This window comes from Durio zibethinus, chromosome 1 (assembly GCF_047325235.1).
Source record: "Durio zibethinus cultivar Kanyao isolate XHJ-2024 chromosome 1, ASM4732523v1, whole genome shotgun sequence".
NCBI lineage: Eukaryota > Viridiplantae > Streptophyta > Magnoliopsida > Malvales > Malvaceae > Durio > Durio zibethinus.
In genome coordinates this window covers 37,894,149-37,916,154 of record NC_143162.1, presented here as the reverse complement: position 1 = coordinate 37,916,154, position 22,006 = coordinate 37,894,149, and the positions used below count along the sequence as shown (strand labels likewise).

At 36.5% G+C, this 22,006-nt stretch overlaps 4 protein-coding genes across 13 annotated transcripts; 2 read left to right on the top strand and 2 right to left on the bottom strand.

Annotated features, from left to right (window-relative positions):
- Positions 1 to 87: 87 nt before the first annotated feature.
- Positions 88 to 5,893, bottom strand: LOC111312850 (phospholipase D delta-like). The gene is made up of 10 exons (XM_022913522.2): positions 4,658 to 5,893; positions 4,062 to 4,178; positions 3,711 to 3,905; positions 3,201 to 3,482; positions 3,058 to 3,126; positions 2,738 to 2,885; positions 2,240 to 2,388; positions 1,684 to 1,854; positions 1,224 to 1,424; positions 88 to 774 (listed from the first exon to the last, which is right to left on the bottom strand). The coding sequence occupies exons 1-10, from the start codon at positions 5,564 to 5,566 to the stop codon at positions 481 to 483; spliced, it is 2,535 nt and encodes an 844-aa protein (XP_022769257.1). The 5' UTR covers positions 5,567 to 5,893; the 3' UTR covers positions 88 to 480.
- A 1,271-nt stretch (positions 5,894 to 7,164) lies between these two features.
- LOC111312852 (uncharacterized) lies at positions 7,165 to 14,283 on the bottom strand. Of its 7 annotated transcripts, none has more exons than XR_016326001.1 (15): positions 13,990 to 14,282; positions 11,680 to 11,791; positions 10,762 to 10,874; positions 10,379 to 10,501; positions 10,087 to 10,295; positions 9,865 to 9,940; positions 9,449 to 9,535; positions 9,273 to 9,353; positions 9,104 to 9,136; positions 8,921 to 8,974; positions 8,792 to 8,833; positions 8,268 to 8,346; positions 8,123 to 8,193; positions 7,597 to 7,763; positions 7,165 to 7,517 (listed from the first exon to the last, which is right to left on the bottom strand). XR_016326001.1 is itself a non-coding variant. In XM_022913526.2 (14 exons), the coding sequence occupies exons 1-14, from the start codon at positions 14,152 to 14,154 to the stop codon at positions 7,674 to 7,676; spliced, it is 1,335 nt and encodes a 444-aa protein (XP_022769261.2). In that variant the 5' UTR covers positions 14,155 to 14,282; the 3' UTR covers positions 7,165 to 7,673. The 7 variants fall into 7 exon arrangements, 3 of the variants coding, with proteins under 3 accessions (XP_022769261.2, XP_089597047.1, XP_089597039.1); XR_016326006.1 differs by having other exon boundaries at positions 7,165 to 7,481; XM_022913526.2 differs by having other exon boundaries at positions 7,165 to 7,763.
- A 1,198-nt stretch (positions 14,284 to 15,481) lies between these two features.
- Positions 15,482 to 16,399, top strand: LOC149520627 (uncharacterized). The gene is made up of 2 exons (XM_089740947.1): positions 15,482 to 15,658; positions 15,833 to 16,399. Exons 1-2 carry the CDS (start codon positions 15,651 to 15,653, stop codon positions 16,224 to 16,226), a joined length of 402 nt encoding a protein of 133 aa, XP_089597073.1. The 5' UTR covers positions 15,482 to 15,650; the 3' UTR covers positions 16,227 to 16,399.
- A 2,309-nt stretch (positions 16,400 to 18,708) lies between these two features.
- Positions 18,709 to 21,021, top strand: SMT3 (sterol methyltransferase 3). 4 transcript variants are annotated; one of them, XM_089740863.1, is made up of 2 exons: positions 18,709 to 20,092; positions 20,666 to 21,021. In XM_089740863.1, exon 1 carries the CDS (start codon positions 18,992 to 18,994, stop codon positions 20,075 to 20,077), a length of 1,086 nt encoding a protein of 361 aa, XP_089596989.1. In that variant the 5' UTR covers positions 18,709 to 18,991; the 3' UTR covers positions 20,078 to 20,092; positions 20,666 to 21,021. The 4 variants fall into 4 exon arrangements, with proteins under 4 accessions (XP_089596989.1, XP_022769264.2, XP_022769266.2 ...); XM_022913529.2 differs by having other exon boundaries at positions 20,614 to 21,021; XM_022913531.2 differs by lacking the exon at positions 20,666 to 21,021 and adding an exon at positions 20,284 to 20,528.
- Positions 21,022 to 22,006: the final 985 nt, after the last annotated feature.

The following is a 22,006-nucleotide window of genomic DNA, read 5'->3' as shown; positions in this document are numbered from 1 at the left end:
GTTTCCTTCTCATTTAATTTTCCTTTAAAAGGACAATCTCAACGATCTCACTCTAACAAGTTGTTATAGCTTCGGTACCCCAAAACGAAAGAAAATGGACGAACATAGATATAGGCATTTCGAAGTGCCATGGGATCAGTACACAACTAGATTACTTGGCTGACTCATACAAAGGGCAGCCCTCTATCTATGAAACCGTTGGCCAAACGAAACTCTTTTAACCTTTCTGCTGAAACTTAAGGTGTCGGAATTGCAAAACTTTAAGCCAAATAGTACTGATTTACTGATTGCAATGCTTAATGCTTCACACTAAATAGACCATGGGCATGTAATTACATACCAGTCCAGTGTTAACCCAGGGATGCCTTCGTAATCTGCACTATGTGTGTAGGAAGAACTAGACTTGCCCCACCTTTGTCTCCCCTTCATCGGTGTTGAACCGAGCCCATACAATGATATAAACTCCAAAAATATTGAAGCCTAAGTAGTAAGAGCATCAGGAAGCGTTGTTCGAGTTCCAAGGATCTTGCCACCTACATCCGGGAAGGTCTCTTGTCCAGGCAAGTGGCTTACTTTGCCACTGCTATCCACCTCAATGGGGTATTTGAGCAGGTGTCCCTGTAATTCTGTAAAAGTCTCGTCTGAATACCTTTTCCAGTTATCCTCAGCAATATTGTTCACACTCTTCACGCAACGCAAACTTTCAGGTTCCTTGAACAAATCATTCACCTTTCCCATGTGTTCAGTCCACAGTGACATTCTGTACCCATAAACCTGCATGGTCATCGATTCATAAACATCACTTCTCCAATATTATGAGGTATATATTAATAATTGCATCTGAACACTAGATCATGATTACAATGCGCACATATTTGGACTAAATTCTAAGGTCTAGGCATAACTTAATTGGCGCGTCATACTTCTCCATAAACACTTCCCAGTTTAAATCCCCTTCCCAACATTTACTCCGAAAAAAATAAATGAAAGTTTAAACCCTCTTTTATTGGCAAGCATGCTGGTGCAAGTATGCACAAACATTAACAATCACTAAAACAAGGCCCCTCAAGTGAGAAAAAAAAAAGAAGAAAGTACAACGTAAACAGGGTCCTTCAATTGGCCAGCAATTCTAGGTCTTGCGACATCCCCTAAAGTAAAAAAATTAAGTGTAAAAACTTACGGTACAAAGACAAAGCCCAGATGACAAGGATGAAGGTTCAAACCTGACCACGTGGATGTCTCTTCCTCTCACCCCATGTGTAATAGGGTTGATACGCACCCACTGCTATCTCAGTGTCCCTTGAACCAGCCAATGATCGTTGATTAATATTGGCAGACCCCAATATCACATACTCGTCATCCACTATCATTCCCTTTGCATGTACATAAATCATAAACCGTTGGAACTTTTGTGAAGCTGAAACCTGAAAATAGTGATTTATCTTGAAATTCTTACCTCCATATAAACGTCAATTCAAATTAAGTTCTAACAGTCAATTCAATTAAGGAAAGTGGTTCCATAAAGCTAAAAACAAGAAGTGAACCCAAAGAACAAAGCTGAAAACAAAAGTGAACTTGGTTACACTCTAGCTTGCCACCAAACTGAGCCAACACAATCAAGTTCTAACAGTTGATAAACTAAAATAGAACTAAATTAACATGGTAGAGGTACTGTTTGATTACCGAGTCACCATTATTCGAGAGTGACGAACTTGAGCCAAAATAGTCTTTGGGAATTTCTTCCCGATTACCAAGGCAGTAGAAATTTAGGTAGTCTTGTGGATGGGAATCCTCAATATGCATGGATTTCAACTCTTGTGCTATGATTCCATACATCATTTGAATTGTTTGTCCCTGAAAAACAAAACTAAGTAATAAGAATAATGCAAATTGCTAACACAAACTAGAAATAATCATATTCTTCCTTGAAGTAAACTGCCAGTTAACATAACAGTGGCAGTTTCAAGCTTGGTGCCTAACCGTCAGAACTTAACATAAGATACTCTGGCCCAAGCTCAGTATGAAATTGTTTGAATAGCTTCTTAAAAGTTAGAACCACTGGTGTGAAATACTTTAAAAAACTTTTATAAAGAGAATAAAACCCAGGTTATTGCCATGGATGATTTTATATTCTTCCCCAATTCTAGGAGATAGTACTAACAGTGTAAAACATAGTTATTCATTTCATCCTAGTAATAAATGATTGAAAAAGGAAAAGAAAAAAATCTAATCTCATTACCTGCCAAAAGAGAATTTCTTGCACAGATGCTGAAGAAGGGACACCCTCAGGCCACATTGGTATAACAATGTACACTGCAAATCTCTCCTTTGCTCTTATCTTACTAGCAATCTTCAATGCCAATTCCATGGGAACTAAATTCTCAGCACCTAAAAATACCAAAAAAAAAAAAAAAGGGACTTCTCATCTCTCAGAAACAAAGAGCGAAAGAGTAATACTAGTAAATTAGACTTCCTATCATATACGATCATCAATTACCAAGAACAACAGCCTTTTCACAATAATGAAAAGAATGTTCATGATAATTGAAACCAGTTGTTAGATTCACAATTTCATTATTAAAAATGGCTTAACATGTATCTTACAAAGCACAAATGTCATAAGAGGGGAAAAAACTATGTTGTACAAAACATGATTTTCTCATCTACTTCTGACAAACAGAATGAAATGCTTGGAGTGTGAGAGAATTATGCAAAAAGTAATAGATGTTTCTAAAACCTGCTTCTTTGTAAGATGGCCAAGCATATGATGATCCAATGAAATATTGGTTCTCAATATATATGAAGTGTTGAGCAGATCTAATTGCCTGGATGTATGCTGTCTGAATGCTCTTGTCTATCACCAGATTTTTTGCACAAACAAGATTCTGCAGTAAAATAAGGTAGGAATTAGCCAATCCACATTGCAGAAAAATGAAAAAACAAACCATCTAATACAAATTTAAACTAAAAGTATAATGGTTAGTCAAAATAGAGGAAATGTGCTTACTGTTTCTTTGCCACAAAGAGAGAAAACAGAAAGGAAACAAAAATTAAAACCTGAGACTCTGCTTCATAAACATCCTTAGGAAACCCTTTCAGAGATCCTGAATCTATAGAACGGAAAACCTGCCAATTTAATTAACCAGCAAAAGGTCAGATCAGATTGAAGTACTTTGCTTCAAGAGGTACGCTGTAATTACCTGAACATGCCAGTTCTCTGGATCTCCTTCCTTGGAAACCCATAATGCAGGATCATCATTTGAGATTGTCGTAGAAGGGCTTAGTATCCAAGAAATTCGTTCTAACTTTATTAAAGAATCATCATGCCACCTAGTAACCCTTTTGAATCGACGTCCAAACTCTGACCATCTTGTAGCTTTCCTCCAACGCTGCTCAAAGTTGGTAAGAATATCATAAGCAGCAGGCCCTTCAACCTTACAATGCAAATCATGCCATGGTTGCCTTGGGCCCTTGATTCCTGCCTAAGAATGAAACAAACTGAATCAGCAATAGCGATTGACCTCAAATTTGTTTAAACCAATTGAAGGTTATATATGTTCAACACAGATGAGTACTTTTAGGTGGAGATAGTAACAGTACATTTGTGCAGAACAGGGTGAAGTCCTAGTTCATTGGCTAATTAACCACATATTTCAATTTAGCAGATTAAATCAAATACTTGACAAACTCATAATAATGAATATACTCACAGAAAATGTTGGGTTGTGATAATCATCTCGAAACACAGTATTAAGATCCTGAAATAGTCGATGTTGAGGTGTATCATAGCGACCATCACAAAGGTCCAGACCTCCTAAAAAAGCAGTGATCTTTCGATTGTTTCCAGATGCTTGTGAATCCACAATCACACATTTCTGGTGGTGTGTAAAAAGGGTTCCAACAACCTGGATTACAAACCACACTGAAGTGAGTACATCCTTCAGTTCCTACTAATAACTTCTTCTCTTCAGAAAGAATTATTACTATTTCGCTATTTAGTAGTCAGCAGTAATGATGTAAAACGTGTAATAAGAAGAATTGGACCATAGCATAAAGCATGCCTGTTGCTTGAAAATGCTAAGCTTACTGCTGGCATAACGAGGGGACAACACACATGAAACAGAAGAGTGCTTGAAAAACTTCCGAGTTTCTTCATCATGAGTTTGCATCACTCCCGCCTGCATTCAAACATTTTCCGTGTTAAAAATCTAGCCTCAATCAACAGAAAAAACAAATACACAACAGATATGCAGGCCAATATATATATATATATAGCGTTTGATTTCCATTTTCCAGAAACGGATAAGCCTGGTCCCCAGAAAGAATCCCAATAAACATTAAACTAAAAAGTCACTTTCTCAAACGATGGAGCTTCAATTTTAAAAGCAGCCCGGTAATGAAAGGCAAAAAGCTAGAATCTTTGAACAAAAGCCAAACAAATCATTGACAAAGTTTTCTTCTTTAGGGTTTATTAAAAAAAAAATCAACTTTCCAAAATTCATACCCGTTATCATTCAGATGTAAAGCCTGACGCAGAATCTAGAAACAAAGAAATAGTAAAAAGACGATGACTTTGCAAAAGCTAACATCAGCAAAGACCAAAGACAAGACAAAAATGTTGGAATATCTCACAAAACAGAACAAGGAAAATCCTTACCGTTTTAATGAAAAACTTGCTATGGGAAGTCTTGTCATCCCAAACCAACAGCAAAACTCTAACCCCTTCTTGTGACTTGTACTTAAGCAATTCCCCCAAACTCAAATTCCCACCACTGGGCAACGGCCGTGTCGGCTCTCTTACAAGCTTCACCTGCTGAAAAATCGACCATCCGACGATGTAAACCAAATGATGCGCCTCTAGAATTGCATGACAGATATCTTCCCAACACGGCTCGTGCTTAAACACGGTTCCGTTCTCCAATTCGATCTCTGGTACCATCGATTCATTCACGTGCGCGTCTTGGTATAAAGTTATGGAACCCCCATGCCGGACCGGAAAATAACAGTTTCCGATTCCGAATTCCGATGGGTTTGCCGCCATTCCGTATCTGTAAAATGGGATTTCTTCGCATTTGATGAATCTCATTTCCAGGTGAACCGCGCAGTCAGGCTTAGGTGGTTTTCCATAAGAGCTGATTACAGGGAACCAACCGCTAACCGTTTCACCGATGAGAACCTTAACCGCTGGCACCGTAGCGACTCCGATCAAATCAGCGCCGAACACGTCATTATCCTTAACATAAAACTCGATGCATGATGCTGGGTGGGCCAGGGGGATTTTGAACCGCTCGTTCCAAACCGGCTGCTGGGAATTTGAAATCACGCGCGTTCGTGCCACCGTTGCACCGGCTAAGCAGACCGTTACGTAAGGGTCGCTGGTGATGATCTTACGGTGGTGGTGATTGTTCTTTCGTCTAAACGGGGCTCGACACATTTCAAATGCGGTGAAACATCGACGCAGACGCTCCGTGAGTAAATCCATGTTCGGCAAGCATCGAGCCTCAACGATTTTCAAATCAAGATCGCCATGCAACCATACAACTGAATCTGAGATATCGTCCGCCATTGAATCAAATCAAGATACAATATTTATTCAAAAGGGAATGTGAAAATTAAGTTGATAAATAGCAATGTAAAAGGTAGGTAAGTCATAGGTAAAAAGAAGAGTCAGGTCTTTTTTTTTTTTTTTCCTTTTGGTTTTTAATTTTGTGAAGTTTTTTCGCTGTTGGCTATAACCGGAGGCGGAACAAACTTACTGCCGCGTACTGCAAAACAGGTGTTAGTTTCAAAACGGCAGAATTGGGTTTGTTTTCTCCGACCAAAGCCAACGGCAAGAACCGGAGGCCCTGACAAAAACAGAAAACAATAACCTGACGGATTTCTTTTCTTTGTTATGTTACGTTAATGATGTTGTTTATTATTTATGCAGAAAAAATAGTTCAAAGATACGCGTGGCTGCCATTCATGTGCGGGTTATGCGTTGTTTAAGATACTTAATTTATGAGATTTTGCGAAATTTCGGGTCCAATTGCTTTATTTTTATTATGTTTTAAAGAATAAGGTCAAGTTCTTGTCTGATTCTCTGGTTCTCAAAGAAAGTAGTTTTGCAAGGCAAGGCTCTGAAGAGGCCAAGCTTTATAATACTAGCAAGAAAAACAAAAGAGGAAGTTCCACAATCAGGACAAATTGAATCAAAATTAAGTTGGAACGAGCAAATCAAGCACCATTTTTGGGAGCATTTTTTAGGAAAAGTTAGAAGGACTGAGATGTGGTTGAGCGACCTGTTGACAGATGTAGAGGCGTTGGGAGCTAAAACTAAACTGCAATACATTGATGGAAAGGATAGGCTTCAACATTTCATGGTTGTCAGCCACATGGTGGCAGCGTCAAAGCCGACGTTTTCAAAGCTACTACACCTACACGGGATAATGCTGCCTTGAGGCTTTCACGCGAAGGTGCAGATTAGTCGCTTCTCCTTGTCAATTTGGTGTTTTAAATTTGCTTTGCCTTCCAATTCCAACTAACAAAGTCTAAACAAAAAAAGGAAAATGTAATTATGTCTGAAATTTCCTTATCTAACAATAAAACACAAAGATAGTGAGAAATGCGAATTACCAGTGGTTGAAAAGTTATTAGAGGGTGGGTGGGATTCCCATGACTCCATTGTAGGAAGAGAAGATCCAAATTGTTTTTTCTCTCTTATTTATTGATATTTTCACTTGTATTACTACTGGTTATTACATGAATGGAAGAATGGTTTAAGGGAACGGCGGCAAAAACGAGACTTTTGCTTATTGTTGTCGAGCTTCCATTGGTTGGTCTGTTACTGATTACGCATACTTCACTTACTTTCAACTTCTTCAGACATCTATAACATTTGAGATTTTGTTCAGGCATTAATTTGATACGTTTAAGTTTGCTTTAGCAAGTTAGGGAGAAATTGTATTTTATTCATTCACCATCCGAATGAACAAGCTAAGTTTGAATCAAACAAATCACAATGAATGCCACCACAACTAGCTTTTTTTCTCCCATTTTTCTTTCATTTGATTTATGAGGGACGTTAGACCTTGCATTTTAAAAAAATATCCATACAGTGAAGTTTTACACAATCGTTTTCATTAAGGGTTTTTCACACTTTTTGTGATAAATTTGACAAGAACATAAATAAGAATATCATTATATTTGCTCATGCCCCCAATTCTTGCATTTCTCCTGCAGGAGAGCTTCATTTCATGCCAAGCTAGCCAACATGCTTGTCTTTCTCTAGCTACTAGTTAAAACTAACTATAATACAAAGTTCACGGGATAATCCCAATTTTAATGATATAAAAACATTAATAGGATGAGCCAATCCCCAAAAAAGTAGCAAAAATCATAATTGATGTGCTTTGGAACGAGGTACCAGCATTCAGCGTGTCTCTTGCAGATGCAACTGATATAAGGCTCCTTTCTGCAGCACCGACGAGCAGGCTCTATATCTATATATACCGAGTGAAATGGTTTGAAAGCTACAGCTTGCATAAAGGAAGGAACGTTTCAACTTGAGAAAATCTACTGCAACATTTCTAGTGGTTACTACTAATATATACGTACTGTTGAAAGATTTTTGAGAATAATAACGAAGTCGAGTAAGGAATGATTCAGGGCTTGGAACACACATTCCTTGCTAGCTAGGCTTCCATGTTGCAATTGCCAACTCTTTCAGAAGTTGAAACTGGAGGAATAGCCCTTATCATGAGACTCTGGACAAAGGCTATCATCTACAGTAAAAATTCTCTGTTAGTAACTGTACCCACAATCCAAGAAAGAAACCTAAATTTGCAAAATCAATGGACACTTCTGCTCTGATGCCTTTATCAAACAAAGAACATTATCTAACAATCTAATGTTGTTATAGGTTTCGTTGAATCGTGGATGAGTAGAATGGTTTTGGCAGCACGAGCATTAATGGATTGCATTTGTGCACATCCTTGGTTGCACCTGCCCCAAAGCAGATAAAAAAAGACTGCAGGGCTGCATTTTAAAACTCCAAGGAGGGAAATGTGACCAAACCATAACATGTCTACAGTCTATTGCATAGATGAAAAGAAAACTCATCATCATTTAATAATGTTCTTACCGAGGCAAACCCAACACACATAATACTGAATCCAGGGAAATAAAACGGTGCTCCTTCTGACAGGAACAAAGCTGGCAGAATGAGTTAACTGTGTCAGTCTTAAATTAAAGAGCCTAAGGATGAACTCAATTGAGTTTCAGTTAACCTGTTAGAGGGGAGAAAACCAAGGGAGAAGCAACATTGGCAAAGGAACCTATGCCTGAAATGAACCCTTGAGCCTTCCCCTGAAAAAGGGTCAAAAGGAAACAGGCATTAATTAGTCTGTCTTAACAAACTCAGAAATAAAACCAAAGGAATTAATCAAAATAAGTCATAAGTCTGTTTTAACAAACACGAAATAAAACCAAAAGATCTAATCAAAAAAGGTGGATAGTTCTTAAGAAGGGAACTATCTGCTGAAAAAGATACATACTTGGCATATTCAGATCAAATATTTGATAATCAAACTTCAGTTCTACCTGCTTACTTTCTGTTTCTTAGATTTGCCATTATATTCTCAAGTAAAATTTCTCAGACTTTATATTTGATGTGTCTGACAATATAAAACTTGTCTGGAACAGGGTTACAAGCTCCCTATCAATTACACCATGGAAAAGGAAAAGGCCTTTATTTTCTTCACAAGACTTATGCTAAAATGCTGTCATAAAAATCTGATCTTCCAAATAATACCTGTTCATAGGGCCCAACTTGTTTAGATATGATGCTCCGTATCTGCGTATTTTAAAATAAAATTCAATCATAAAATATGCTAGAAGATATGTTGAAGATTTTGTAATATTTATGAAGTAACAAACTTACACATGGCTGTGAAAAAACATAGAATAAGGAGAACACAGCTGCGGTATAAGGTACCTGCCATTTTACAAAAGTATTGACCATAGTAAGGTAGACCTTAAGCTGGTTGAAGCAAAAGGACAATTGATCATATTAAGAATTGAAGGCAAAAAAAATTTTGAATTTCAGTTAAGTTACAATAATTACCCAGAAGGACCATGCAATGCTATAGAAGATCATCTGCATTCAAGCCCATAACTTATTAAATAAAGAAATAGGACACAATATAATTATAACTGTTTATGCACAAGATCATATCAAAATAATCATATGGTCGAAAAAAATCTGTAAAATATCAATGGAACATATAGCTTACATGTGCGCAGTTAAAGAAAAGTCCTATTGACAGCAATCTCTCCTCTCCGAGAGCAGGAGCTAGTATGGGCATGAGAAGCAGCTGCAAGATGGCTTTCAATTTCAGGTCAACAGGAAAATTGCAAATAAATGAAAGAAGAATCAAATGACTAAAAAGCCAGAACAAAAATGTCATGCCTGGGATATAGTCCCTGCAACCCCAGTAATGACCATTAAATCAGCAAACTGATCTTTGTTGAAGTGAAACCTGGCCTTTAAATAGTACTGCACAGGAAATTTCAATTGGTTCGTCTCAATTGGAGTCAAATACTTCACTTATACAAAATTCTTTATGACATACATCAAAACCTATTGCAAGCACAAAATTTTATGTTCCTGTTTTATTATAATAGTTGAAATGGTAACATTGGTCAAATTCATGAAACTGATTATTAAACTTATTAAACAAAAAAAAAAAGTAAAATTGAAATAAATGTATTGATGATTGATAGATTTGCAAGTGACAACTTTTGAACCCACACTTATAGCCACAGCTAATGTTTCAATGAGAACCAAAGCGTTTTTGTCCAGTTCATATGGGATTAGAAATGTACCAGTAATGAAGCATGGAGACCCACATCAGCAAGATTGCTGAAAAATGAAACAATTGCCGCTTGTGAAAATGTCAAGCTGCATATTGTTTCCATTAAGTTAAGAACATCAGGTGCTCATTCAAAGAAGTATCCAAAAAGTAAACCCTTTTATCAATTTAAAAAACAAAGGCATAGATAAAAGAGATGAGAAGGTACTAGGTGTTGAAGGGAAATTTTACGTACCTGCTCTTCAACAATGCAAGCATATCCTCTATTGAAGGCATAGTTTTAAACATCTGCATTTTCTTGCCTGACTCCTCATCCGGATTAACAATACCATCATCAAGTTTTCCTTTCGAGATAATTGGAGTAGAAAGATCATCATTTATGATGGAATCTGGGAGGAAAATCCTCATGTAGACCGCTGACAGCATCGCCATTGCTGTTGCAACCTGATTAAGGATATAATCGAGTTCGGTTCATTGGGAACGATTTGCATTAGAGAAAAAGAAGAAAGAGGAGAGAAAAGAGATACCTGGAAAGTGGAAGCAGTTGAGAGAAAACGGGTAGACAGAGTTCCGCAGACAAAGGCACAAGACCCAATGCCAGAAAGGATCCCAAAAGTTGATGCTCGTTGCCCTTCCGGAACATTGTCTGCCTGAAAACAACTCAAACTTCAGACCAACAAAACACCAGATGGAAGGGGAATCGTGGGGGAATTGTGAAAAGACCGTCGGCTTGGGATAAACGGACAAAGGATGAGCCCAAGGGCAAACCCATGTCCATTATCCTTGGATAAGCAACAGTCTGAAATCCTGAACTTCGAACTGGACCATAACTTAACATGAGACCAAACTACATGGGCTTAATAGCAGCCTTCGAAGGCCCCATTCAGTGAGGGAAAGAGAGGATGTTTACCACGTAAGCGATAGCGAGACAGTGGACGCTTCCTTCACAAAACATGGCAGTGAGAATCTTGAGTACGTAGTAGGCATAAAAGAAGCCCCTCGTTCTACTGTAAGCCAATATGGCTGCCAAAAAGAAGAATACGTCATTTCCATGTAAAAATTTTGTCGTCAATAACGATCCTACCTCAGCAAACCACTCTTTGAACATTTGCAATTTGCTACATCATAAATCACTTTTCACCCCTCAGTTTTTCTTTATACATGCTTTACAATTTGGGATCTGTCTAATCGCAATGTAATAATTTAGGAGTCCTACCTGAAAATGTCCTGCACCATGTGGTAGGCCCCGACATACTACCGATGGTGAAGTGGAAACAAATCTTATCAACTACTTATTGTAGATTTGATCATAGAGTTAATGCATTCATTATTCAATGAAGAAATTTGATATATGATATTAGAAATGAAAAAGGGTCCCCCCGGGGGGGGGGGGGGGGGGGGGTAGGGGGTTTGCTAAGGCTTTCATTGCCACTCCTCCATGTTTCCTCTTTTGCTTCATAGATGTTGATTTCTAATAAAGGCACGTACGTCATTTGAAAATTTTTCCTATATGGTTTTAATTTCCCATCACGTAACAGCATTTCCCAACAAATGCTACATTGCATTGTCAGTTTCGGTTGTAAAAGTCTAAGAGTGGTTATTATATCTGTTCGATCAGAAACTACTCCTAGAATCTACCTTCGATTGCTTGTTCAAGTAAAAAGGAAATCATTTATTTTATGGTTGCAGCATATTCCTTTTCGGATCATACTAATTAAGGAAGACTGTATAACCAGTAATGAACATGGTGAGTACTGTTTTCATTGAGGAAGTAGGTCATTGATGCACATATTTATAAAAATCAAATATTGCTTTGCAATTTGCATACCTAAAGGAAATATGGTGAGAGTCATGGGGACTGTAAGCAAAGCCTTCCTTCCATACTTGTCGGAGAGAGTACCAACAAGAGGCATCACCACAAGCGATCCCAGCCCAATAATCTGCATAAATAGTATGTTCCTTTATGTATATATGGGAAATTTTAGAACATTAATGGCATTTTTTATGTAAATACAAGTAATTAATTTTAGTTCAAATATGAGATCAATCAAATAAAAGGTGAAAAATGAATGGATCATAACGTTGCCTTTGTTAGCCCAAAAGCAAATGAGTACAGTAGATGACAAGTGTATAGTAAACCCAATAAAAAAGACAAGTGTAGACCAGCAATAGCATATGCAATTTTCTTAAAAAAAAAAGTGTGCCGGTTCATGAAAAACGAACAAAAACAGCGAATTTATAGATACGTAATGTCTTTTTAAATCATAGGATTTACAGATAGATTAAAAACTTAAAAAAAGAAAGACGAACAGGAACAAAAGCAAAGTAAGAAACAGTGAAACAATGCAACATCTAACATTAATAAGACGGTTATTTCAAAAGAATTTAATAAGATGGCTGAAAAATGTGATTGCAAGTCCTTGCGAGTCGCAGTCACACTTTGTCCACACTCGCTTGTTTCCCTGAAACCGAGGGGAATTTTCATTGCATTAATCTCAAAATCTGTCTGTATGCTAAAGAGTCACATGCTAGGAACCTGCAACTTTAGCCATCATGAAATGAACATCTGTTACTTTGTCCCTGAAAATTATAACTAACTGAACAACATTGACAAATGGAAAAAACAGATATTGTTCTGAAATTGTTGGGTTTTGATTTAGAATGCAGAAATGGTAACGTTCAAGTATCTAAATTACCATAAATGTCATGAAAATAACATAAATACAATTAGTTTTGAAGAAAACAAAGTGACAGGGAAGAGTACCGCTTGTTGAAATCCTGTGAGATAAATTGCAAGTGAGCATTCAAGTTTTCCAGGACAAAGAGCGGACATGGTAACATCTACCGTGACAGGAATCGTCATGAACGTTGCGAAATTATGTAGAAAGAATGTGAAACAAAGATGGCTCAAAGCCGGTAACTTTTCCATCTCTCTATATCTCTCTTTCTCTCAGGCTTCTAAGCAAGACAAAAGTAAAAGGGAGATCAGAAGAAAAAGCTTCCTCTCTGAAGCTGCGAGAAAAAGCTTGAACGGTTGAACCAGGCAAAGAAAGTAGTGGAATTCAAGATATTAGACACCTCGCTTTGAAATCTCGCAATTGACGTAAGCTGGCCATTGGGTGCATGTCAAATTCACCGCTGTAATTATTTAAGTGACAGTACAGGGGAGGAAATTAAGAACTAAGTCCAAGCAGCAGGCCTTGAACGCCGCTGAAAACTAGACCAACCCACTCAAAAACGAGTCGCTGGCCCAGTAAATAGTTGATTAAGTTCTTTATCCATGTTTCTTTTTCTTTCTTTTCCTTTTCCATTTTTTATAGGGATGAATCATCAATGTCAATATTTTCAATTACTTGAATTATCATTCTGGCAACACTTAAAACGATCAATGATAAGGACACATTGCTTGCGATTTACTGGACCATACATTTATCTTTTTCATATTTAATTTGGATAAACTCCAATGGCCCTACTTAGTAAACATGAGTAATAGAAAATAGAGGCCCCTATGAATTGGAGAAAGAGTTTAATGTACCCAAGTTTGACTTCAAGTAACTAATGGTTTATTAGAGTTTATGTTTAACAATATTTACTTCATTTGAACTCTGTACATTCATTGTTTTTTAATTAAAAAAAAATGCACGGAGCTTTTTTTTTTTTTTTTTAAGCTGATTACCTTATTTACTCTGTTTTAAGTGAAAAATCGTACCACAAGGCGGATAGAGCTTGGCCATTGGTCCACATATACTTGGAGTGTAACCAAAACGGCTAAAAATAAAAAGCGACTCCTTGAAATTGAAGGGAAATTTCGTTAAGTGAGTGAGACAAAACAGAGTTTTAACTTTCTGGGATTTGTCATATGCTCCTCCGAGGATGAAGTTTCTGCTTCCTAATGGTTAACTGTTTACTCAATTGTACTTTGCAATCTAGACATTTCCAATTAACAGTTAACCAAAACCTTCAAGTGAAGACCCTCGGGGGAAACTGGAATGCAACTAATTGACTATCAATTAATTAAGAACCCTACATGCTACATGCATCTTAACATTTTTGGTTGACAATGCAAAAGGCCATTGATTAGCAGAGAAAGGTTTGAACATAAGCAGAAAAGAAGTAAAACTTGAAAAATGACATTTACCGCAAGTTGAAATCCGGAGATGTAAATGGCGAGAGAGCATTCATCTCTTCCAGGACAAAGCGCGGCCATTGTAACATCTGTGATGGCAGGAATCACCATAAATGTGGCGAAGTTGTGAAGGAAGATTGTCATGAAGAGGTGGCTCAGCCCGGACAGCTTCTCCATTGCTATCTCTCTCTCTCTCTCCCCACTTGTCTCTCAAACTAAAAGCTAATGAGAGAAACACCTAAAGGATAAAACTAAAGCTAGCTCTCTCAATCTACAAGCAAACTCTTTCAAAGCAAGAAAGTAGTCAAGGACGACGTTAATTTAAAGAATAAGTGGAGTGTAGACTTTGCCGTTTTATATCACTGTCTTGCATGTCCATTTCACTGTTTGGTGAAGCTTGCTGTCAACTTGGAGAAATGACTGACAAATCAGAACAAACTCAATGTTAGGCGGCTGTAGGGTCCAGCGTAAATTGATTGGTCTTCTGGCTGACAAAACATAGAAGCAATATCACATGTTGTAGCTTTAACCACGCTTTTTTGGCCTTTATTTTCAAAACCGAAAAGTGAAGAAAGAAGCCAAGGAGTAAGGTGAAAGAATCAAGAACGCGTAGCTTGCAAGACCTGGCAAAGGGTAATATGGCCACTGAAGATAAAAAGAAAAATAAAAATCTTCAAACAATGGATCGTTGGAGTAGTGCACATTGTGATGACACTTCGAAGCGTGCAAGCTTGGGTTGGCTCATTCAGTCGGATTACCAATAGAAAATCCTCTCTTTGGGAAATTGTTTTATGGCTTTAATTCTTTGTCATTTCTTTGACTAGGTTTACACTTTAAATCACTTGAACTAATTGCATCTTTGGTTTGATAAATCCATCCTTTTTCTTTTCAATCTTCGGCACCACATAAACCTTGATTACCCATTGTTTTCTTTCTCCAAGGTTTGTTTAAAGTGTCACCTCTGGCCCATGTTTTATTACTAGTAATGACTACAGAGAAACTATGCTTTGCTTTGGCTCTGGTCCAACCCCAGGATGTATCTAAACAATAGGGCCGAAATCAGGGAATTGCCTTGAAAAATGTCCCCCAACTACTATTTTTCTTTTAATGAAAGAAGACTTGGGATGAAAACAGTAAAAAATTATAAAGGTTAAAATTTGAATTATAAATTTATAAAATAATGTTTAAATGATTTTATGAATCAATAGAATTAAATTTCGGATTCAACTTATTAACTTTAAATTTCAAAGTTCTTGCATAAAATCGTCTGTGTATAATAGAAGTTTTATCTAAAAAAAGGCAGTGGTACAAGAGAGGTGAGAATTAGGCAGCCAAGTTTGAGCAGCAAACCAGATAAACGTAAAAAACAACAATAGCAACAATCTTTGGTGTCTAAAACGTCCTTTCTTAGGACCACAGCTCTGCCACAATTTTTTCTGTGGATTATTAGACACCTTTCTCAGGTAGATCCTACATAAAATTGCGTCGGCAGCAGATACAATTCGAAGCCCAAAAACAATAGGAGTATGTTACTATCTACAAAGCTGAGCTAACCAAGATTACCTTGTATCCCAAAGAATAGTATGGTAGGATTGAAGCTCAATTTCATGGTTTTGAAATTTGTAAATAAGCCACTTTCAAGCCCCAGCAAAAGCCAATGAGGAATTGGCTTAATGGTAAGGTAAAAATCTTAAATTCTTGAGATTTTACGTTTAAGTTTTATTATCTGTACATTTGGTTTAAATTTATATTAAATTTGTTTAGTTAAATTATACATTATCGATTAGTTTATTTATTTGATTATTCTGTAATACTTTTTATAGTTGTACACTTTATCATAAATGGCGTTCTTTAGGTCCATCAGTATTCAGCCACCCTGCCCAAAAGATTTTCGAAGTTTGGCCCAGCCCGGAGTTGAGCATCATTGTGCTCGAGGGAAGAAAAACATTCATCTGTCTTCCCATGATCCCGCATGCAAGATTGGACGAGTGGACCTTCAGAAAATTTCATCGGCTGTGTGGAACGACATCTTGGATCAAAGGCTGAAAGCCTTTAGCCCTTCCTTGAACGTGGTGGCTATATGCACATGTCATATTTCTGAGTTCCTGGATTCAAGGGCTATCAACAGAAGCAGCATAAAGGCTCGAAGCCCTTTGCTCTGTGCAATGATTGCCACGGCGGCGGACCTGGAAGACACGTTCTCCTTAAGCTTAACGCCTTTTTTTGGCCATCTTAAGCTTAAAGCCTAGTTTGGGCTGTTCATCTCACAGAACTTAGGGGAAAAATACACGTGATTAATGAATTAAAAATTATTAGTATAAAAAAAAAAAAGGAAAAAGGGGATGGTGTTTGCTTCCTTTGTAAGCTAAACAAAGAAAGGCAGAAATATTCACAGATCCAATGGAGAAAAAGTATCTTTTGGAATTTGTTTTATTTCTCTGGTCTTTTTTTTTTTTCAGATAGAAAAGTACAAGTATGATAAAGCTGCATTAATTTTAAACGGATCTTCCACGTGATTTCTTGCTACAGCCAAATCTACGAATTAGGGGTGGAAAAAAAAATTTTGAAAATTAATTTAAAATTATAATATATAATTGGATATAAATTAATTTTTGTATTCAATTTATATCAAATTTAAATATTAAATATATATTAGATTTAAATTAAATTTTAAATCGTAAATAAAAAAATCAAATTAAATTAAATTATATATTTTTTAAATTTTTATAGAATAAAATAATAATTTTTATTAAAATTTATTTAAATATATTAAAATAATTTATATAAATTAAAAATTAAAAATCGATAAATTAATTCAAATTGATAAAATTTGATTTAATTCAATTTAAATTAAATAAAAAATTAATTTAAATTTAAATTAAATTTTAAAATTTTATAATATTATATAATATTTAAAAAAATTAAATTGAATCGAATGTAAATCCAATAGTTACCACCTCTACTACAACACATTTTTAGGCTTTAGATCAGCTTCTGTTCTTGGTTATTGTCATGCGAATGTGTTATGCGCCCACGTAGCTTGACACTCAACCTCGCCAGCTAAAACCCGCTTCTGAGCCTTTTGTCCTCCTCTTCTGCATATGACAACTTGCAGACGTCCACCCGCAACTTGAATGTTGAAACTCTCCTCTTGTTTATTTTTTTGCTTTTCCCTCTACTTCTCTCTCTTTCACATTTGATGGGTGGTCCTCTAATTTGAAAATTTATGTTAAAAAAATCTACAATTTTCCTTTCTTTTTTTTTTAAAAAAAACGGGATTCAGACTTCAAACTCCAGAGTTGTTACCGCCGTTGGTAGCACATGCTATTTGAATGTTAATAAATTGAAGTGATTAAAAGTGTGAAATCAAGGACGGTAAGCCATTTGGAATGGTTTCTCCAAATTAGTACAAATGGACCATTTCAATTATTGATTATACCTTTAATATTTGGCATTTGCCTATTTTCAAACTACATAGCCATTTAGGTCCATTTAAATTTTGATCAATTGTATATAAATTAACTTAAATTGAATTAGAAGTGTTCGCCATTTTTTTCATAAAATAGAATTTATCTAATTATAATCGGTTCAATAGATTTTCCACGTCGGGTCAATTTTTATGAATGGTGCATAAATTAAATTCATGAATCCTAATCCTAAACACTAAGACTTTGTTTGATAAAAAAATTAAAATAAAAAATTTTATTAATTTAATGATTAAAATTTATAATATTTTTCGACTTTATAACTTAACCATTAAATAAACCTTTTTTTTTATTTTTTATCTTTGCTTCTTTCTTCTTCCCTACCAAGCAAACACTAGGTAATTATCCGTTGCAGACTTACAGCAGGTGAACTCTATTCAAGACATCCTCAAGCCGAAATTAATTTCTCAGAAAGAATGAGACTAAAATCCAAATTGTAGGTGGCTTTTAATGCTTCTTCTAGTTCTGGCATTCTCGTTCTCATTCGCAATTAAAGCATTAGGCCATCAGAAGCTGTGAAATTTATTACTCAGAAGCAAACATCCATAAAAAAACACTGGTTTCTATTACGACAAGACTACAAGTTAAATTACAACTGTAGAAATTATTCAAATAAAAATTTCTCATTGGCTATTGTCACAGCACGTGCTTTGCCTTGTAGGATATTAAGACTGCAAATGGACAAGACAAAAATACCATTAACAAAACAATTTTTAATTTTAATTTTAATAATTTTTTAAGTAGCAGTAATAGTAGTCGTAGTAAGGAAGGAGATAATTTTCATATTTTTCCAGCCAGCCTATTTAAAACGGGAAAGTAAATCCTGTGGAACATGTGGTGAGAGCACGTTAGAAACACCAATACTAATATTTAAGATTCGTTTTTGAATTTAACTGAAACACGTATTACTCTAAGTGCGCCGGAAAAAAATATCAGAGATTTTTTTTAGTTCTAAATTTAAGAAAAATATACCAAAAATATGTACGATTTGCAGAGATCGCTATTAGCCGGAGTAGGCCTCTGCATTTTCTGTTCTTCACAATTGTAAATACTGTGATACTTATTATAAGATTCTCCAATTCATTTCAAAATGATTTAATTTTGTTATTTATTTTATTTTTAAGAAAATGCCACAAAATTGCTCTAGAATAATTTGTTAAGATTAAATGAAATAATGAAAAACAATTATTATAAAAGCTACATGACAAATTTTATTACAAAATATTTTTTATTTCATTTTCTGAAAATCGTTGTAAAATACAGAGTTTCATGATTTGAGACGCTTAAGAAAACAAAAAAGCGAGGGTAAAACAGTAACTCAGACCTACATCAGTACATTGTACTTTGTCTACTTTCTTTTGTTCTTCGTTCTCCACGTGGTTCTGTTCAACAATTTTTACACACGCGCGTCGCGCGTCTACTTTAGCTAAATACGCATTTAATTTTTAGGGAAGGTGAGTGAGTGTTATACTTTATGCTCTCTCTCTCTCTCTCTCTCTCTCTCTCTCTCTCTCTCCATTTCTTTTCTCATGGATTCTCTAGCTCTCTTCTGCACTGGGGCTCTTCTAGCTGGCGGTCTTTACTGGTTCGTCTGCGTTTTAGGCCCAGCCGAGCAAAAGGGTAAGCGTGCCGTCCATCTCTCCGGCGGTTCCATCTCCGCTGAGAAAGTTCAAGACAACTACAAGCAATATTGGTCTTTCTTCCGCCGCCCAAAGGAGATCGAAACTGCCGAAAAAGTCCCAGACTTCGTCGATACTTTCTACAACCTGGTCACCGATATTTACGAATGGGGTTGGGGCCAATCCTTCCATTTCTCTCCTTCTATCTCAGGGAAATCCCACCGCTACTCAACGCGCGTCCACGAAGAGATGGCCGTTGATCTTATCAACGTCAAGCCCGGAGATCGAATCCTGGACGTCGGATGTGGCGTTGGTGGACCCATGCGTGCCATCGCGGCTCACTCGCGAGCCAAAGTCGTGGGCATCACTATCAACGAGTACCAAGTGAATCGTGCCAGGCTTCACAACAAGAAAGCCGGGTTAGATTCGCTTTGTGAAGTTGTTTGTGGAAACTTCCTTGAGATGCCATTTCAAGATAATAGCTTTGACGGCGCGTATTCGATAGAGGCAACATGCCACGCGCCGAAACTGGAAGAGGTTTACGCCGAGGTGTTTCGAGTACTGAAACCCGGATCTCTATACGTGTCTTACGAGTGGGTCACAACTGACAATTACAGAGCTGATAACCCTGAACACGTGGAGATCATTCAAGGTATTGAAAGAGGTGATGCTTTGCCTGGTCTGAGGAGCTACTTGGACATTGCGGAGACTGCCAAAAAGGTTGGCTTTGAGGTTGTCAAAGAGAAGGATCTAGCGAAGCCACCTGCTTTACCCTGGTGGACCAGGCTCAAGATGGGGAGAATCGCCTACTGGAGGAACCACATTCTCGTCACTGTTCTGGCTGCCATAGGGATAGCTCCTAAAGGAACCGTTGATGTTCACGAGATGCTGTTCAAGACCGCTGATTATTTGACCAGAGGTGGGGATTCTGGAATTTTTTCCCCGATGCACATGATTCTCCTCAGAAAACCCGAGGTGCCACCTTCAAAATCTTAGCCATTTTGTTTTGAGGTAACCTTGTTGCAGCATTGTGTTGCCCCACTTTTTATTTTAGCCTTTTTTTTTTCTTAATTTAATTTGTTAGGTATCTTTTTTCTACTTTAATTAATCGAGATCTTGTACTTCTTTATTTGGTTTTTAGTTTATTTAAATAACAGTTGTTGATTTTGGTTTTTAATTAAAATTGTTGGTGATAAGGAAAGGAACGAAATTTGTTGCTCTTTTTCAAGTCAGTGAATTTTGTTGAATTGGAATTTGGAGTCATTGTGTTGTGATGTTGAGCTGTTACTTTGTGGGGACAAATAAACAGCTTTTCTAAGCTGTCGACGATGTTGAATAACCTTCTCCTTGGCTTTTTCATCACATTCATCCTTACGACTATGAGATGGCATTAGGCGGATCTGAGTTCAAACTGAATTGAAATTTCAGCACTTATAATTTCTACCAGAAAAAAAAAAAAAAAAACAGTGTAGTCTTTTTTATCGAAGTTTACTCTAAGTCATTAAACTGAAAGATTGTGCAATCTGAAAAAGGTTATATAGCGGACAGTGATAATCTGATTTTGAAAAGTGAAACCCAAAGCAGAAGTGATGGCAGTCCGATGGCAGGGGAGGGAGCGCACAGTCACAGGCGCAGTCACAGTGCACATGGAAGGTTATGAACTTTTGCACAGGAGCTTAGGTGGCGACCACTAGCACATTCTAACCATGGATTCCACCAAATCTGTTCGGCTTTTTGTGCATTTTGTCACATTTTATGTAGTTTATTGAAAATGTTACAATTGAACTTTAGATTCAACTTATTGAATGTAGTTGAACTTTAGATTTGTTGAATGTGGTTGAATGAAGTGTTTGAATGAATAACCTATTTGAACTCGGGTTCTTATGTCGTATTATTAATACATTGAATTATTATATCAGTGGCTCTTCAGCTCGTGTTAATGGTTAATTTTCAAATTTGCTTTGATACCAACTATTGAATTGTGTAGTTAGCCGTCTAATAAATCTTTTTTTTCCTAGTCATGCTCCCTATTTAGGTCATTGGGTACTGATATTTTTCATGCAAATACATCGTTGTCCACAAGTTTTAAGATATTTGTTTTTGGATATGTGAAAGAAGTCCGGATTTGAATCCTGGATTTCAATTTTTTAAAAGTGTTGATAATTATCAGGTTATGACAGGATTGTTACTAGTTTTGAATCTTCTTGTAACATGGAAAATGTTGGTAATTGGGTTTGTGAGTTCTATGAAGCAAGATTTAGGGAATGCTCTTTATTCCACGACTTCCTGAAATCGAAAATGGTGGTTGAAATGGAGACTATACTTTTGGCAGTAATAGGAAGGTCGGCTAAAGTCGCAATACTTGACTAAAATTCGGGCTCTACTTTTATCTTAGAGTGATTTTCCATCAAAATTTTCACACAGACGAAACTTGCCATGTGCATTTCGTAAGAGACGTAAGTGCTTTTACATGTGGAAAGTAGAATCAACATTTCCAACGGCTACCTATAGCATTTTCCATGTATCAAAACAACACTCCTAATGTGGTAGAAAAAATTGCTTTTTTAAAAAGTAGATTTTTAATTTAGGAACCTTGTTTAGGATAGTTTAGAGTACAATTAGGTAAGGAATGTATAACTTGTAGAAAGAAAATTCGTAAATCTCCCTGTTTATATTGATGAAAAAGTACTAAGAGATGAAGTAGAAAGGCCTTGAGTTGTTGATTAAGTTACTACTACTGCTGCTAGTTGATATTTGGGCCTTCTTTGATTTGAGACTAGTAACTCATTTCTTTTGTGCGTTTATGATTACTGTTCTTCAGCACCCATTTAACTTGGACCTTGTAATTAACCGTCTTGTCAGCCTTTGTCCGTTAACGGGTTAAAGGCTTTGGATTTTGGATTTTTTCTTCAACAAAGGCCTTTT